Raw genomic sequence first — 19,895 nt, 5'->3', positions numbered from 1 at the left:
CTCTCCCGCTCCCCGCATCTTATCAAAAATGCTCTAGTGCCAATGGACGAAAACATGAATCGCATCTATTTGTAGAAACTCTTGCTTGGTTCACTATATCCTCTAATTAGCGTCCTATCTGAGTACCGGGTTACATACAAAAAACATTTACATTCCCATAGATTGTCTTCACGTGAGTTTCCCTCTTCACTACAAACTCCCACCCGGGACCTTCCTATAAGTTTTTTTTCCAAGTAGCAACTAACCAGAGAGTTTTATCTTACTCACTGCTTTGAGGAATGAAAAGGCTATTTATACACTGAGCACAAATCATTTAGTCTCCATACATCAACAGCGCAGCTTAGTGCCCCACAACACAGATATAACAAAATCAGGACCGCAGTATAATCAGAACAGTCCATCACAGCATTATCAGTACTACTTATCAATTAACATCTGACAAGGCATCAACAAACAAAAGAAGAATAAAAGTTAGAACAAACATAAACCAAGTATAGCAAAGCAGGATTAAGACAATCTGATTGCAATATTTTCAATATTAACAAACACTGACATCATTACAAACAGAAAGACAGGAACCTTTGTTATAGATACAGACAAAACAAATGGGAAATCAGCGCACTTCATCCTGAAACAAAACAATTGTTAACAGCACTTAAACAGACAATCAAGCAAGAGATAACAAATAATATATACCTTTTTACCCGAGGGCTTTTCCCGTTAGAAATCCAAAGACTGACTCCAGAAAGCCTCCTTTCCCGGAGAGAAAACTGTGTGAGTAACAATTCTACTCACTTACCCGGGATCTGGTTTTCTGTTCAGGATAGAGGCGGTCAATTGTTCAGTCTGAGATGAAAGTCAAAGGGGAATATTATATCTCGCTGGGGCCTCCAAGTTGTCGGAGAAGGGATTTCTATGTCTCCTCGGGTATAGCTCAGGTGGAGCTTTTGCCTAGGTACCTAGGATTGGGAGAAATAAAACGAGAGACACAGGTTGCTTGTCTATCAAGTAAATCTCCTTTATTAGGGGGGTCAGGCTGGATCTTTTATAGCCCACTAGAAGAGGAAATGAACAAATATGGACAATTCCGTAACATTGTGTAACAATTGGCAAAAATGGAGGAAAGATTTCACAATAATTGGTAAGAATGATAGTTATATAACGATATGTCAACTATATCATGAGTTATGAGATATTATTTAATTGGAGGTGACGGGTATGTGGGGGTTTTGGCTTTTCCCTTATGTCAATTTAACAATTCATGGAACCATATCCTGTTAGTACATTTTGCCCAGATAGATATTTGGCCTCAACATATTTAGACATTATTCAAGGAAGAAAAGGGGAATTTGGAACTGACCACTGGCAGAATTATCCAACCACATAGGCAGATGATAGCAATAAAAATAGTGTCACGGGTTACAAGTTGTTTTTCAGTTATTTTTCTAGATTTAAGGAAACTAAGATTAACCATTTCTTTGACAAAGTGTACATTCAAGTGGCCTCTCCTCTTCCTCCTCCTCCTACATCACACCCAGTACAGTCCATAGATGTGGCACCAAAATTCCATTTACTTCCAACCGCATCCCAACTATCCAACCGCTCAATTGACTGTACGGAACCACAGATGGGTGAGTCTGAAGAGTTGTTCACACATTCTATCCCGAATTCATCAGAAGTGTACTCAAAAGCTTCACAGAGTCAAGAGGAGGAAATCTGCACCGATGCCCAAAATTTATTTAGCTGGATCCGGGGCAGGACAAAGTAGGGTCTGAACAGCATCCTGACCCTCATCAGCAGACGCTTACCCCTGGGGGAGATGGTCCTGATGAGACTCAGATATCTGAGGCGCATGTGGATTGTACTGTGCTGTCAGGGCAAGAAGAGGAGGAGGGTGACTCCAATGGCGAGGAATGTGATAACATGGAGGATGATGATGAGGTGATAGATCCCAGTTGGTGTGAACATAGAGACACACAGCTGAGTAGGTCATCTGAGAAGGAAAACGAGGTTATGCTGCACTGTTCATCGCAAACACGCAGTGAGGCAGCCACGACGAGCGATGCATCCTCAGCCACAACTGTGCCTCTCACCAGCTTCGTCCATGGGTCTGCAGTTTGCAGAGGTGGCAAGGGTTGCGTAATCTGGGCCTTTTTTGACACTGCAAATTATGAGCCAACTCACATAATCTGTCAACTTTGCAAAAAAAAAACTGAGCTGAGGTAAAAAGTGCAATAATTTGACTACAACATGAACTTTCACATGCACAATCAACACAAGGGCTAGGCCAGTAAGTCTAACCTCTATTGTTGGTAAAATATTTGAAGGGTTTCTAAGGGATGTTATTCTGGATTATCTCAATGAGAATTACTGTGTAACGCCATATCAGCATGGGGTTTTGAGGAATCGCTCATGTCAAACCAATCTAATCAGTTTTATGAAGAGGTAAGCTATAGGCTGGACCAAGGTGAGTCATTGGACATAGTATAGCTTGATTTTTCCAAAGCGTTTGATACCGTGCCACCGTGCCACACAAGAGGTTGGCACACAAAATGAGAATGCTGGGTCTGGGGGAAAATGTGTGTGAATGGGTAAGTAACAGGCTTAGTGATAGAAAGCAGAGGGTAGTTATAAATGGTATATTCTCTAACTGGGTCGCTGTGACCAGTGGGGTACCACAGGGGTTGGTGTGGGACCTATTCTAATCAACATATTTAGTAACAATCTGGTAGAAGGTTTACACAGTAAAATATCGATATTTGCAGATGATGCAAAACTATGTAAAGCAGTCAATACAAGAGAAGATAGTATTCTGCTACAGATGCATCTGGATAGGTTGGAAAGCTGGGCCGAAAGGTGGCAGATGCAGTTTAGCAATGATACATATAAGGTTATACACATGGGAAGAAGGAGTCCATATCACCATTACACACTGAACGGGAAACCACTGTGTAAATCTGACATGGAGAAGGATTTGGGGATCCTAGTTAATGATAAACTTACCTGGAGCAGCCAGTGCTAGGCAGCGGCTTCCAAGGAAAACAGGATCATGGGGTGCATTAAAGAGGTCTGGATACACATGATGAGAGCATTATACTGCCTCTGTACAAATCCCTGGTTACACCACACATGGAGTACTGGTACAGTTTTGGACACCGGTGCTCAGGAAGGATATAATGGAACTAGAGCGAGTACAAAGGAGGGCAGCAAAATTAATAAAGGGGATGGGGGAACTACAATACCCAGAGAGATTAGCAAAATTAGGATTATTTAGTCTAGAAAAAAAACAACTGAGGGGCAATTTAATAACTATGTATAAGTATTTAAGGGGACAATACAATCACTCCGAGCATCTGTTTATACCAAGGAAGGTGACGGTCACAAGGGGGCATTCTCTGCGTCTGGAGGAGAGAAGGTTTTTCCACCAACAGAGAAAAGGATTCTTTACTGTTGGGGCAGGGAGAATTTGGAATTCCTTGCCTGAGGAGGTGGTAAAGGCGAACTCAGCCAAGTGGTTCAAGAGAGGCCTGGATGTCTTCCTGGAGCGCAACAATATTGTATCTTACAGTTATTAGGTTCTTTAGAAGGACGTAGATCTGGGGATTTATTCTGATGGAATATAGGCTGAACTAGATGGACAAATGTCTTCTTTTTAACTATGTTAACATGCTTTACTGTGGGAATTCCACTGCACAAAAATGCGGACCAGCGGACATCAACAACCATCAGCCGCCCCTTCAATCACATCTGCTGCTTCCTCCTCCTTGGTTACTGTATCAACTATTGAGATGCAGATCTTCAACCACAAAACCTCACGTTCTGTACTTGCGCAAATCACGCTGACTGAGATGCCGCCTTCAGCTGTAACGGAACCGGACAAGCCTAGTTTTTGACTGATCAGAGAGAACTATCACACCACAAGTTTCTCAAACCACAGTAACATCTCCGCCTGCAACTCTCACGGTCCAGCAGTTTGTCCGGTTCATCGTTCTCCGCCCTCTCTCAGCACTGCAGCCAGCCCATGGTTCCGCAGTTGTGGTCACGTAAAAGATAGCTTTGTCATGCGTAGGAGGAAGCAAAGAGGTTGAACTCCACCATCTCCAATTTGTTGGCCACGGAAATGCTGCCTTTCTGCCTGATACAGACAGTTTCCGAAATCTGATAGCCGTCACAGTCCCCCAGTACCAATTACCCAGTTGCTATTACTTTTCTAAGAAAGCTGTGCCTGTGCTACACCAGCATGTCGCAGAAATCACCCGTTCCATGACAAAATCGCTGTCTGCTGGAATGCATTTCATCACAGACACTTGGACGAGTAAGCATGGCCAAGGGGGTTACATCTCGCTGACTGGGCACTGGGTGACTCTACTGGCTGTGGGGACAGGTGCTGCTCCACAAGTCTTGGAATCCCCAAGGCTTGCAGGATAAAACTCTACATTTAACACTTCCTCCACTGCTTTTGCCTCCTCTATCACCTCTAGGGCCTCCACCTATGCCCTCAACCTCTGCCCTAATGAGACACGCATTCCAAGTGCGGAGCAGACCCCCACCACCTCCGTACTGCACAGTCAGGGCTCTCTGCAATCAGGCAGTCTTAAAATTGATATGTCTTTGAGATCGCAGTCATACAGCTGAAGAGTTGTGGACAGTTCTCCAGGCTCAGTTTGATCAATGGCTGTCTCCGCTGAACCTGCATGCAGGGAAGGTGTTAAGGGTGCAAACTTGGTGGCGGCCCTACGGCAAGGCAAGCCCACACATGTGCCTTGCATGGCTCATGTTCTCAAATTGGTGGTACAGCGTATTCTCCACCACTATTCTGGCCTGGGTGAACTGCTCAAGAAGGCACGTAAGCTGTGTGCTCATTTTTGCCGTTCACACCCCTCTCCTCATCGACTTGCAGTGGAATTCCACTCTGCACGTTGGAGCGACTGTGGCAGCAGCAACAAGCCCTGACGCAGTATGTCATGTCATATAGCCTGGGCCAATGCAGTATGGACCTGGCGCATGTCACATTTACAGAGTGCGCACAGATTAAGGACTTCTGCACCCTTCTGCACAGTTTCAAAATGGCTACGGAGATAGTTATCACTGATGCCGCCATCATCAGCATCACTATTCCGGTCATCTATATGCTGGAGAAGACATTGAATAGCCTGCAGGAAGAGATGGTGGTCCCAGAAGAAGAGGAGGAAGCAGAGGAGGATGCAGAAGGGATAATACTGTCTCTAAGTTCAAGACTGTCGCTACACAGGTGGGTACCAAGGGAGGGTGGATTACTGTGATCGAGGGGGGTGGTGATAGACAAGCTGTTATGGAAGGTGCAAGATCCGAGGAACAAATGGAGGAGAAAGAGGTGATGGGCGAGCAACTGTAAGATGAAGAGGATAATACTCCCCTCTCTGTTATGCGTGGTTGGAGGGTTGAGATGGAGGAAATGAGCCTCATTGTTACCCAGCCACCAACACAGCATGGGCTTGGACCTCATGGTAGAGCCCGACATATGAGTGCCTTCTTGCTGCACTATCTGCAACATGATCCCCGTATAGTTATGATGAGGAATAATGCTGACCACTGGGTTGCCACTTTATTAGATCCACGTTATAAAACCAAATTTTGCCAGATGATCCCCACCCTAGAAAAGAAACAGCGAATGCAGTAGTATTGAAACACGCTTTTACACAACCTTAAGGCCGGTTTCACATTTGCGTTTCAGGGCGCAGCGACGGCCTGTGCATGGCCGCCGCTAAGCCCCGCCCCCTGCCACGCCTCCTCCGGTAGCTCCACCTACCGGCGCATGACGCTGCATGTGTCCTGCATCCCCTATCTTTATCACTGGGGATGTAGGCCGTGCGCAGTATGCATTTGGCGGCGCATGCGTCCTTTTGACGATGCGCCGAGCGCAGCCAAACGCAACCTGTTGCAATTTGGTTGCGCTCGGCGCACCGTCAAAAGGACGCATGTGCCGCCAAACACATACTGCGCACGGCCTACATCCCCAGTGATAAAGATAGGGGACGCAGGACGCATGCAGCGTCATGCACCGGTAGGCGGAGCTACTGGAGGAGGCGCGGCAGGGGCGGGGCTTAGCGGTGGCCGTGCGCAGGCTGTCGCTGCGCCCTGAAACGCAAATGTGAAACCGGCCTAAGAGAGCTTTTCCCCAATACGGCAGTGAATCACACCGTTCACATCGCAGCTGTAGACTTCCAACCTCTGGACCGTCAATTCTTCAACGCCAAAACATTAGCAGCAGCAGCAGTGGTGGAGGTAGAAGCGATTTCTGTGAGTCCTTTGACACTTTTTTAGGCCAACGCATGACGTGGGTTACTTGCTTACGTTATTTGGCGAAAATATTTACTAATACCTCTCATATTTTTTATATGTGTTTTTTGCACTTTATTTTTCAGGGTGCAGTTGGGCCCATTCGGTCTTGTAAACTGTGGTGTCTGTTCACATGGGATGCATTTGGATAGCGCTAGGCAGCCCGCCTGATCTAATACTATGGGCGTAACTAATAGGCTGTTAGCCTGGATGATGTGCATTACCATTGTGTGAACAGCGGAGCATACAAGTCTTCATTGTGCATTAATATACCAAGCATCCGACCCCTCCATACACTGGTAGGTTGTGAGTGGTTGTCTCATCGGTATTCTTGCACCTGTGTTGCCCCCATCTTAACTATATGGGCCCACTCACCCTGACAGTGCATTTGTTTGGAGGTCTGGGCAGGTCAGCATCTCTGCTTTTTGCTGTGGTTTTGAACATTTGACATTTGCCTGAATTTTTATATTTACACATATATTTTTTGTCTTAACTCTATACTATTTCACATTAGAAGCTGTGTATTTTTGTAATTATTTGTATGTATACATGATTAAATACCACTTCTGTCTGTAAAAACAATCCCTTTTAATCCCTTTCTGACATCGGGTGTAAATGTACGCTGATGTCGGACTCCCTCCTTTTGATGTGGGCTCCAGCGCTGAGCCCACATCTTTTCTCACACATGATGGGCCAGAAATCCCGCACATCGGTGACCCTGTCACGTGATCGCGGTCACCAATAGGTTGGAATGACAACCAGAGGTCTCCAGCAGACCTCTATGGTTGTCACTTCCGGATCCTATGAGCTCTGCCCAGTGGTCGGCGCTCATAGCAAGTGAGCAACTCTGCTACATGCAGGTGATCTGATCATTGCCTGTATGTAGCAGAGCCGATCGGGTTTAGAAAGCTTCTAGCCTCCCATTGAGACTATTGAATCATGCCTGTGGAGACATGGGTTGTCAGCGCGCACCCCGGTCCGCTGGCCGAAACGACATGGATCAGGGATCATTCCACCGAACGCAGGCTCTCCCTTTAACATGGGCATAACGCTACTCAGACAACACACAGTGAGTGTAATGCAGTGTGGCAATGCTTTATTGTACCACAAAACAGGCAGATAACACATAGAACAGTCCCAGCAAAATACCCAACAGAGTGCACATTACAGAGTCTCAGCCTTCCGCTGATTTGCTCCTGGGGTCGCTACCCCACCTGTGGCACGCTCAGAGAGGAGGTAACGACAAGCGTAGGAAGATGACAATCCATTCAGTCCATACAAGCTAAAAAAAGGCCAGTTAATCCGAGGATCACAACCTGGCTTCTCCAAACGTATCCATGGTTCAGCGATGGTGAATGAAGCAGATCTGTATTCTTCCAACCAAGGCTGAAAACCCCTAGGTTGTTTCCTGTAGAATGATAGATCCATGTCCCTCGTGATGTAAAAACTATACGAAGTATAAAGTTTGAAGTCTGGGATCTGCCGATATGTGGCTAGTTTTCTGTTTCAGATAACATGATTTTAATTTTTTTTTGTCCAGTCTCGCTGGAATATAGATCAATATTAAATAGTCACCTGATGACGCCTTTGGTGAGGACAATGAAACCCGTAGAAATGTGAGGCTTGGAGAGTGAGTGTGTATACATCACCTCACCCTATATACTGAGATGTGGGGTACATGTTTTTTTCTATTAGTCACCTTCTGACTAACATTCAGGGGGTGAATTATGGGTATAGTTTTACATTTGGAATTAATAAAGTTTAGTTTTATCCTTTTTTCAGCATACAGGAGGAATGACAAGAGACAACCCATTTAAGAAAATTCAATTTTGGTTAAAACTATTCCAACATTATGAACATAAAAAAGGCTTCTCCCCTATGTGACGTTTCTGATGTTTATTAACAGCTGATTTCCAAGTAAAATATTGACAACATTAAGAAAATCAAAAAGGCTTCTCCCCTGTGTATGTTCTCTGTTGAGGTGGCTCAGTCGTTAGCACTGCAGCCTTGTAGTGCTGTAATCCTGGGTTCAACTCCCATCAAGGACAACATCTGCAAGGAGTTTGTATGTTCTCCCTGTGTTTGCATGGGTTTCCTCCCACATTTGAAAGACATACTGATAGGGAATTTACATTGTGAGCCCCATTGAGGACAGTGATGATAATGTGTGCAAACTGTAAAGGGCTGCGGAATAGGTTAGTGCTATATAAAAAGAAAGATTATTATTAGTAGTAAGATTCCATTTCTGTTAAAACATTTCCCACATTATGAACAGGAAAAATGGCTTCTCTGATGTGATCAAGATTTATTTTCGATTAAGCATGAAGGAAGTTTCTCCCCTGTGTGAGTTATTTGGTGTGGAACAAGACTCCATTTCTGGTTAAAAATTGTTCCACATTCTGAACATGAAAAAGGCTTCTCCCCTGGTGAGTTCTCTGGTGCCTAACACAATGTGATTTAGTGCAAAAACATTTCCCGCATTCTGAACATGAAAAAGGTTTCTCCCCTGTGTGTGTTCTCTGGTGATTAACAAAATGTGATTTATGTGCAGAAACATTTCCCACATTCTGAACAGGAAAAAGGCTTCTCCCCTGTGTGAGTTCTCTGGTGTCTAACAAAATGTGATTTATGTGCAAAACATTTCCCACATTCTGAACATGAAAAAGGCTTCTCCCCTGTGTGAGTTCTATGGTGATTAACCAAATGTGATTTCTGGTTAAAAGATTTCCCACATTCTGAACAGGAAAAACGCTTCTCCCCTGTGTGATTTCTCTGGTGATTAACCAAATCTGATTTCTGGTTAAAACATTTTCCACATTCTGAACATGAAAAAGGCTTCTCCCCTGTGTGAGTTCTATGATGATAAACCAAATGTGATTTCCGGTTAAAACATTTCCCACATTCTGAACAGGAAAAAGGCTTCACCCCTGTGTGAGTTCTCTGGTGAGTAACAAAATGTGATTTCTGTATAAAACATTTCCCACATTCTGAACAGGAAAAAGGCTTCTCCGCTGTGTGAGTTCTATGGTGATTAACCAAATCTGATTTCAGTGTAAAACATTTCCCACATTCTGAACAGGAAAAAGGCTTCTCCCCTGTGTGAGTTCTTTGGTGTGTAACAAAACGTGATTTCCATGTAAAACATTTCCCACATTCTGAACAGGAAAAAGGCTTCTCCCCTGTGTGAGATCGATGGTGCCTAACACATTCTGATTTAGTGCAGAAACATTTCCCACATTCTGAACATGAAAAAGGCTTCTCTCCTGTGTGAATTTTATGGTGATTAGCCAAATCTGATTTCTGGTTAAAACATTTCCCACATTCTGAACAGGAAAAAGGCTTCTCCCCTGTGTGAGTTCTCTGGTGTCTAACAAAATGTGATTTATGTGCAAAACATTTCCCACATTCTGAACATGAAAAAGGCTTCTCCCCTGTGTGAGTTCTATGGTGATTAACCAAATGTGATTTCTGGTTAAAAGATTTCCCACATTCTGAACAGGAAAAACGCTTCTCCCCTGTGTGATTTCTCTGGTGATTAACCAAATCTGATTTCTGGTTAAAACATTTCCCACATTCTGAACATGAAAAAGGCTTCTCCCCTGTGTGAGTTCTATGATGATTAACCAAATGTGATTTCCGGTTAAAACATTTCCCACATTCTGAACAGGAAAAAGGCTTCACCCCTGTGTGAGTTCTCTGGTGAGTAACAAAATGTGATTTCTGTATAAAACATTTCCCACATTCTGAACAGGAAAAAGGCTTCTCCGCTGTGTGAGTTCTATGGTGATTAACCAAATCTGATTTCAGTGTAAAACATTTCCCACATTCTGAACAGGAAAAAGGCTTCTCCCCTGTGTGAGTTCTTTGGTGTGTAACAAAACGTGATTTCCATGTAAAACATTTCCCACATTCTGAACATGAGAATGACTTCTTTGCTTTAGCAGCAGTTTGTTTTTTATTGCCTCTTTTGTGACTTTGATTTTCCTTAGTAGTCAGTAATGAATCAGAAGATGGGACCTGTTTCATAGGATCAGATGACAGATCTTTGCTGTGAATGGATGATGATATATCTGGAGTAATGGCATTCACTTCAATTGTATCTTGTAGGATCTCAAGATCAGATTTAAAAATTGAAGATGTCAGCTGTCCATCTGATCTCCTGGTACAGTCATCTGCTAAGATATAAAACAATTATTATTTATTAATAAAATATCCTTGAGTTTTATATTTTTGAACATTTCTACTTAAACTGTCCATAAAAATGGCAAGCTATGTAAAAAACTTTAATCATTTACTAAGACAATGACTGTTCACAGTCTAGTAGAAAACTTTGTTGGATGAACCAGTAGTGTTTGGTAGAGATGAGCGACACTTCCTTTTTTCGGGTCGAGTCTGGTTTCATGAAACACGACTTTCTTAAAAGTCGGGTCGAACGAAATCGGCCGACTATAGGGAAAAGTCGGGGTCCGACTGAAACACGGAACCCAATGCAAGTCAATAGGGCAGCAAAGTCGGTAGGGAGTGGAGGACAGTAAACACACCTACAGTGCCCATTTTAATGGCAACGACATCAATTCTTATTACTTAAGCTTGTAAACCTTAATTTACTTTATAATAATACTTACGCATTGAAAACTGGGGCTTATTTGGCTAAAGTTGTGGGGGGGGTAGGGCTGACGCCAGGTTTTCATGTGCCCTGGGCCAAAGAGTGTCAGTGCGCCCTTTTAACACATACCACAATTCATAATGCTCCGATACCGCACAGAAATATAGGTATAGTACAATGAAAAATATTTCACTGCTTACATGACATGACTGATATTATCTATTTTAAATTCTACAATAGCTCAAAAAGTACAGTATATTACTTCATACAGTATTATGGCCACCACCTAGTGCACCATACAGAATAATGAGCGCCATATATTTCTCCATACAGAATAATTGGTCCCATATAATGTTCCATACAGTATATGATGAGCTCCACATAATGCTATAGTATATGTTGGTCCCCATGGATGATGCTCCACTGTCTTATGAGCCCAAATAATGCTCTATATATAATGGGCCCCATTTCTAATGCTCCAGTGTATAATGGGCCCCATAAATGCTGCTCCAGTGTCTGATGTAACCCATTTGAAATGCTCCAGTATATGTTGGTCCCCATGGACGATGCTCCAGTGTTATGGGCCCAAATAATGCTCCATATATAATGGGCCCCATTTCTAATGCTCCAGTGTATAATGCTCCCCGTAAATGCTGCTCCAGTGTCTGATGTCCCCCATTTGGAATGCTCCAGTATATGTTGGTCTCCATGGACGATGCTCCAGTGTGTTATGGGCCCAAATAATGCTCCATATATAATGGGCCCTATTTCTAATGCTCCAGTGTATAATGGGCCCCATAAATGCTGCTCCAGTGTCTGATGTGCCCCATTTGGAATACTCCAGTATATGATGGGCCAAATGGATGATGCTCCAGTGTATGATGGGCCCCATATCTCATTCTCCAGTGTATATTGCTCCCCCAAAAATGCTCCCAACATTTAAAAAAATTAAATACCTCTCCTCGCTGGGCACTGCTGTACTCTGGACTCCTCAGCTTTGCCATCTTCAAGTTCTCTGCACTTGTACTGTTTCGGTAGAGGGCATACAGACGTAATGTCAACGCGCTCTCAAACCTGAATGTCACTGTCAGGAAACGCGGAAGATGTCACGGCGGTAGGGAGAGGTAAGTACTGCAAGTGCTGTGGCCCTGAGCAAGCATGGGTGGCCCACTCGTGGGTGATGGCACTGGCACAGGGCCCCTCATATTACGACGGTATGTCTGACGGCGAGTGGGCCCTCCCACCGGCAGAGACACTTTTGCGTGCTATGAGGGGCCCTGTGCCACTGCTGTTGCCCACGATTAGGACCCCCCCACCTGCTCAGGGAACCGGCACTTTTATCTGCACCTTCCTCTGTGTCACCGTGTAAGGTGGTATAGTATGCGGGAAGGGGCACCTGAGTTTCATCAGTGTCACATTCTGGCTCTTTAGAGTGCGAGAGGAATGTAGTGCTGTGGGTGAATGTACCAGCGGAATCATCTAGCAGTGGCTGTGCATCAGTGCACTCAATCTCCGATTCATGTTGGACTGGGGAATTCAGGATTTCACTTGATAAAACAGGCATGGCATGTGAAAAGGGCTCCATGGAGTAATCTGAATTGTGGGCTGCCGCATCCTGCACTTTGGGTGGGGGTGAAGGAGACAAGGAAAGGGGTGGTTCTTGACCAGAAGCCTGCACTGACAACTCAGTGCTTGCATTTTTGTAAACTTCTGAAGAGGAGGTGATAAAGATGGAGGCTGTTTTGGCAATGTAAGGCAGTTCCTGATGCTCTGGCTTTAAAAGCAGTTTACCTACTCCCATAAAAGAGAGCCTTGAAGGGCTTCTTGTGCCAGACGATGACGCAGGCTCAACACCTCCTGCCTTAGCTGCTATTGTGCTTTTGGCCCTACCAGCAGATGCACCACCACCATCAGTACCAGCTGGCCCCCCACACCCACGTCCGCGGCCTCTTCCACCATACTTAATAATTTTTGTGAAAATGAACTCAAAATACAAGCAGATATATGGTACTGTATCAGAAGCAGACAGCTCTATACCGTCTAGGGATAATTGTAAATCTCCGTATATACTTCATGGGTCAGACACAGACGGTCACAGGCTCAGTATGGATTAGACAATAATATAAAAATTTGCAAAAGGGTACAGTATCACTAGATACAAGGTATATATAGTATAGATTAAACATGCTGAATATCCATATACTTTTCAGGAGGCAAACACAGACGCTCTCAGGCCCAGTATGGATCCGACAACAATATAGAAAGTTGAGAAAGGGTACTATGGCGCCCCTTAGGGTATGGTCGCCACAGAGGTACTGCACCTCATCCAAAGGTGTGGTATCCCATCCTCAGGTAAGGAGGGATCACCATTCAGGACTCCTAAACCTGCACTCAACACACACACTAGTTAGTCAGGGCATCTGTGTGTACCCGGCGAGAGGATGGCCTCATCCCAGACTAACTAGGAAAGGGTGTTGGGGGTTAGTGTTGAAGGTAAGTACAGTGGGAGGAGCTTAGGTAGTGGAGTGATTATGGCCATCCAATGAGAGAGAGCAAGGTGACAGTTGGTGGGTGTAGCTAGTCTGAGGTAAATGGATCTTTCTAGAGAGTTGTCAGTTGGTGACAGGACAGAGTAAGAGCAGGATTGCTGTGAGAGGGCTGAGGGTCAGAGAAGATAGAAACACCTTGTCCAAGCTCCTAGACTGGAAGGAAGGCATCTTTGGGGCATGGGAAATGCAATAAGCCACCTGTGAGGCCTGTTTCTGGAGAAGGAAGAACCAGGCCTCGTTCGGGAAGGTGGCTCCTGAAGGTAGTGGAGAAATACAGGGCTCAGCTAGAAAGACGGAGGCTGAGATAACTTTAAGTGCCTCAGTCGCAGCCGCATTCAAAACTCAAAAAGGCAGCAGATGGAATAAAAGACCCCAGGGCCTGACCCACGTAGCCCAGTGTGATCCGTGGCTGCCCGCTTGGGATACTGTTTGCGAAGGCGCACAACAGGAAGGAAGGGAGAGGTCAGCGCAGAGACACGGCCTAGAAAGGATACACAAGGAGGAGTCTTGAACAGGTGTTCCTGATCTACCTTGGAGTTTGCCGGACCCCTCCCTCGGAGGACACAGTACCAAGTGGGTCATCTTGTGCACAAAACTTTTGAGGAAAAACTCAGAAACTGCACCCAACTGTGTCCTTGATGTCTTTTACAACTCGCCTGCTACACACGCTACACTCACCATCATCGTCAACGGCTCACAAGCACCATCTCAACTGCCCTGGGATATAGCTGTGCCCGTGGAGAGCTTCATCATCTTGGATGCTTTAACACCGTCCCAGAGGATATGTATTGCAGCGTTGGCTACCCAAGCTGAGTACCATGGGTGGCGTCACGATCCCCCTTTTTCAAATTAATTATCATACCATCTTCCCCCTCATCTGAACTGTCATGTTCTTTATTGGACACCCAGGGCCACGGACCGTGTAACAATCACCACCGTGACATACTTCCCCCTTAAAAGAGCCTGAAAGGCCCGGTACTGAGTAACCCCCAGCCCTGCGTGGCGTTTAATTTTAACACCAGATACCAGGGATATATAGTATAGTTTCAACATTCTAAATCTACGTTTATATTTTTGGAGGCAGACACAGACGCTGTCATGGCCAGTATGGATTCGACAACAATTAAAAAAGGAGAAAAAGGGTACAGTATCACCAGATACAAGGTATATATAGTATAGTTTAAACATTCAAAATCTCCGTAGACATTTCAGGAGGCAGACACAGACGCTCTCAGTCCCAGTATGCATTAGCCAAGAATATAAAAAGTAGAAAAAGGGTACTGTATCACCAGATACAAGGTAGATATACTGTAGCATTGTTTAAACATTGCAAATCTCCCTATTTATTTCAGGAGGCACACACAAACGCTCTTAGGGTCAGTATGGATTACACAATATAAAAATCAGTAAAAGGGTAAGGGATTAGGGATGGGCGAATCCTGAAATACTCGGAATCGCTAGACTGTAACGAGTCCGAGTCGGAAACTCGCTATTCGTTGCGAGTCTAGCGATTCCAATGTTAATGAATGGGGATGCGAGTATTGCAGCGATTCCAATGTTAATGAATGGGGAATGGCAATCCTAGTTTTTTCAGAGTTTAATACAAGCAATCCTAGTTTCTTAGCGATTTTGTGTCCCCCTGCTGACACAAAATCGCTAAGAAACTAGAATTGCTTGTATTAAACTCTGAAAAAAAAAAAAATAGGAGTCTTAGCGATTTTGTGTCCCCCTGTTGACTAGTGTTGAGCTTTCCGATTGGCTGCCGAAATGACGTCATCATGATGCGCTGTCTGTGCGCATTATGATGCGCCGTCAGTTCGGGCCTTCGGGGGGGCTGTGCCGACTGTCCGGGGGTCTTTACCGGCCTGCCGGTGGTCTGTGCCGGCCTGCCGGTGGTCTGTGCAGGCTCCGGTGGTCTGTGCCGGCCTGCCGGTGGTCTGTGCAGGCTCCGGTGGTCTGTGCCGGCCTGCCGGGGGGTCTGTGCCGGCCTGCCGGTGGTCTGTGCCGGCCTGCCGGTGGTCTGTGCCGGCTCCGGTGGTCTGTGCCGGCCTGCCGGGGGGCTGTGCCGGCCTGCCGGGGGGCTGTGCCGGCCTGCCGGTGGTCTGTGCAGGCTCCGGTGGTCTGTGCAGGCTCCGGTGGTCTGTGCAGGCATCGTCCGATGGGACTACAAGTCCCATCGGGCGATGTCTGCTACCATGACAGTGATTGACAAATTAGCCAATGATGGGACAGTAGTAGTCCCATCATCCGGCTAATGTGTTGAATGTAAAAAAAAAAATAAAAAAATTACATGCTACATACATGCAACATGCATACTACATATATACTACATGCAACATACATACTACATGCATACTACATGCATACTACATACATACTACATACATACTACATATATACTATATATACTACATGTAACATACACCATTGTAGGCATTTACTACAGGCCGCCTGTGCAAGCTGAAGATATGGATGAACTCTTTATGCATCAAATGGCCAAGTTCTCCAAAAAATATGACATAGTTGTCATGGGAGATTTCAACTATCCAGACATTTGTTGGGAATCTCTCTCAGGCAAAACTAACAGGTCAAGGAAATTCTTATCCTCTCTTGCTGACAACTTTATCTTCCAAAAGGTAAGGGAGAAAACAAGGGGAACTGCTACCTTGGATCTAATCCTTATAAACAGGGAGGAAATGGTTGAGGAGGTAAAAGTGGCTGGGACCCTAGGAGGTAGCGACCATGCTATTTTAGAATTTTGGATAACTAGAGGCGGAAGACCTGTGAAGACTCAGACGTCAAGGTTAGATTTCAGAAAGGCAGATTTTAAGGGATTCAGAAAGAGAATTGGAGGGATCCAATGGCTGGATATCCTTAAAGACAAAAATGTCCAGGAAGGATGGGAAATCTTGAAAAATGAAATTCTCAAAGCACAGTTGTTAACAATTCCGAAAAGAGGGAAGAATAGGAAGCAGTTAAGGAAACCAGGATGGATGAACACAGAACTTAAGCACATGCTAAAAAGGAAGAAAAAAATGTTTATAAAATGGAAAGAGGGAGGCATATCTAAAGAAGAATATAATGCTGTCTGCAGAACCTGCAGGGCACAAATCAGATTATCTAAAGCTGAAAATGAATTGAGGCTTGCAAGAGATGTCAAAAGCAATAATAAAGGATTTTGGGGATATGTCAAAAGTAAAAGAAAAGTCAAAGATGCTATAGGATTTTTACAGGATGAAAATGATGAAATGGTAAGACAGGATGTTGAGAAGGCTGAACTTTTAAATTCCTATTTTGCATCTGTTTTCTCTCAGAAAGGAAATGTAACATCAACTGTTATTCACTGTCCTATTAAGGGAATAGAAGAATCCAGGATATCTATAAACAGAAAGATAGTGAGGAAACACTTAGCTAGCCTAAATGAATTCAAGTCTCCAGGTCCAGATGAATTACACCCCAGAGTACTGAAGGAGATAGCAGAAGAAATTTTTGAACCCCTCTCTATAATCTTTGAAAATTCTTGGAGAACAGGAGAAGTGCCAGAAGACTGGAGAAGAGCAAATGTTGTTCCTATCTTCAAAAAGGGGAAGAAGGTGGACCCAGGTAACTATAGGCCGGTGAGTCTGACTTCTATACCAGGAAAGATCTTTGAACAAATTATTAAACAACATGTATGTCAATACCTGGATAAGAATGAAGTGATTAAACAGAGTCAGCATGGGTTTGTAACTAATAAGTCATGTCAGACTAACTTAATTTCCTTCTATGACGGTATCACTGATTGGGTGGATCAAGGAAATGCTGTAGATATAGTATATCTTGACTTCAGCAAAGCATTTGACAAAGTCTCTCATACAATCCTTATTGAAAAAATGATTAAGTATGGAATGGACAAGGCAACTGTTAGGTGGATTCATAACTGGCTTAGTGATCGGACCCAAAGAGTGGTCGTAAATGGCTGCACATCCAGTTGGAAGAATGTCTCAAGTGGGGTACCACAGGGCTCTGTCCTGGGCCCTGTATTGTTCAACATCTTTATCAACGATTTAGATGAAGGAATTGAGGGTAAACTGATTAAATTTGCTGATGACACAAAGCTAGGAGGGATAGCTAATACTAGAGAAGAGAGAGAGAGGATTCAAAAAGATTTAAATAAACTGGAGAAGTGGGCAGCAACTAACAGAATGGTTTTTAACAGGGAGAAATGCAAAGTACTACATCTGGGCAATAAAAATGGAAAAAGCATATATAGAATGGGAGGAATAGGGCTAAGTGACAGCACATGTGAAAAAGACTTGGGTATACTAATAGATCACAGACTGAATATGAGTCAACAGTGTGATGCAGCAGCAAAAAAGGCAAATGCAATTCTAGGATGTATTAACAGAAGCATACAGTCTAGATCACGTGAAGTCATTATTTCCCTCTACTCCTCTTTGGTCAGACCTCATCTGGAATATTGTGTCCAGTTTTGGGCACCACATTTTAAAAAAGACATCAACAAACTGGAGCAAGTTCAGAAAAGAGCGACCAGAATGGTGACCGGTCTGCAAACCCTGTCTTATGAAGAAAGGTTGCAGGATTTGGGAATGTTTAGTTTGCAAAAGAGAAGACTGAGAGGAGACTTAATAGCTGTCTACAAATATCTAAAGGGCTGTCACATTGTAGAAGGATCAACTTTATTCTCATTTGCACAAGGAAAGACTAGAAGCAATGGGATGAAACTGAATGGGAGGAGACACAGATTAGATATTAGAAAAAACTTTTTGACAGTTAGAGTGATCAATGAGTGGAACAGGCTGCCACGAGAAGTGGTGAGTTCTCCTTCAATGGAAGTCTTCAAACAGAGGCTGGACAGACATCTGACTGGGATGATTTAGCGAATCCTGCTTTGAGCAGGGGGTTGGACCAGATGGCCCAGGAGGTCCCTTCCAACTCTACAATTCTATGATTCTATGATTCTACTACATATATACTACATGCTACATACATGCAACATACATACTACATACATGCTACATACTACATACATACTACATACATACTACATACATACAACATATATACTATATATACTACATGTAACATACATACTACATATATGCTACATGCTACATACATGCAACATACATACTACATACATGCTACATGCATACTACATACATACACTACATGCATGCAACATGCATACTACATATATACTGCATATATACTACATGCATGCAACATACATATATACTACATACAATACATACATATAGACATACAGTACATATAACATAGAGTACATACTTACCGTCACTTGTCACTTTGATCCCCGAAGCCATTGTCGTCTGAGGAATAAATATCAAAATAAAAAAACACCAATATACTTACCCCGATCCGCAGAAGTCCACGAGGGTCCCACGTCCATCTTGCGTGGAGAACAGCAGCATCAGCTGATGCTACCGTTCTCTACCAGCTCCAGGAATACAATGACGGAAGGTAGGTATCCTTCCGCACTGTATTCCTCCACCACTTTAAAAAAAAAAAAAAAGTCCCTAGTCTCACTTTATGCCATTGCTGCATGGGAAATTCCCACGCAGCAATGGCATAAAGTGAGACTAGGGACTTTTTTTTTTTACAGTGGTGGAGGAATACAGTGCGGAAGGATACCTACCTTCCGTCATTGTATTCCTGGAGCTGGTAGAGAACGGTAGCATCAGCTGATGCTGCTGTTCTCCTCGCAAGATGGACGTGGGACCCTCGTGGACTTCTGCGGATCGGGGTAAGTATATTGGTGTTTTTTTATTTTGATATTTATCCCTCAGGTGACAATGGCTTCGGGGATCAAAGTGACAAGTGACGGTAAGTATGTACTCTATGTTATATGTACTGTATGTCTATATGTATGTATTGTATGTAGTATATATGTATGTTGCATGCATGCAGTATATATGCAGTATATATGTAGTATGCATGTTGCATGCATGTAGTGTATGTATGTAGTATGCATGTAGCATGTATGTAGTATGTATGTTGCATGTATGTAGCATGTAGTATATATGTAGTATGTATGTTACATGTAGTATATATAGTATATATGTTGTATGTATGTAGTATGTATGTAGTATGCATGTAGTATGTAGCATGTATGTAGTATGTATGTTGCATGTATGTAGCATGTAGTATATATGTAGTATGTATGTTACATGTAGTATATATAGTATATATGTAGTATATATGTTGTATGTATGTAGTATGTATGTAGTATGCATGTAGTATGTAGCATGTATGTAGTATGTATGTTGCATGTATGTAGCATGTAGTATATATGTAGTATGTATGTTACATATAGTATATATAGTATATATGTAGTATGTATGTAGTATGCATGTAGTATGTATGTAGTATGCATGTAGTATGTATGTTGCATGTAGTAT

General features: G+C 43.6%; 1 protein-coding gene across 1 annotated transcript in view; it reads right to left on the bottom strand.

The window, feature by feature from the left end:
• Window positions 1-7,392: 7,392 nt before the first annotated feature.
• Window positions 7,393-19,895, bottom strand: part of LOC141075937 (uncharacterized) — a 54,079-nt gene continuing 41,576 nt past the window's right edge. The window contains 3 exon segments of the mRNA XM_073563137.1: window positions 7,393-8,744; window positions 8,747-8,873; window positions 8,875-10,490. Coding sequence (XP_073419238.1) covers window positions 8,617-8,744; window positions 8,747-8,873; window positions 8,875-10,490 — 1,871 coding nt within the window. The 3' untranslated portion in view covers window positions 7,393-8,616.

Source organism: Dendrobates tinctorius, unplaced genomic scaffold, assembly GCF_039654945.1.
Source record: "Dendrobates tinctorius isolate UK_male_01 unplaced genomic scaffold, ASM3965494v1 ptg000380l, whole genome shotgun sequence".
NCBI classification, from domain to species: Eukaryota; Metazoa; Chordata; class Amphibia; order Anura; family Dendrobatidae; genus Dendrobates; species Dendrobates tinctorius.
This window is presented reverse-complemented; position numbering and strand designations above follow the sequence as displayed.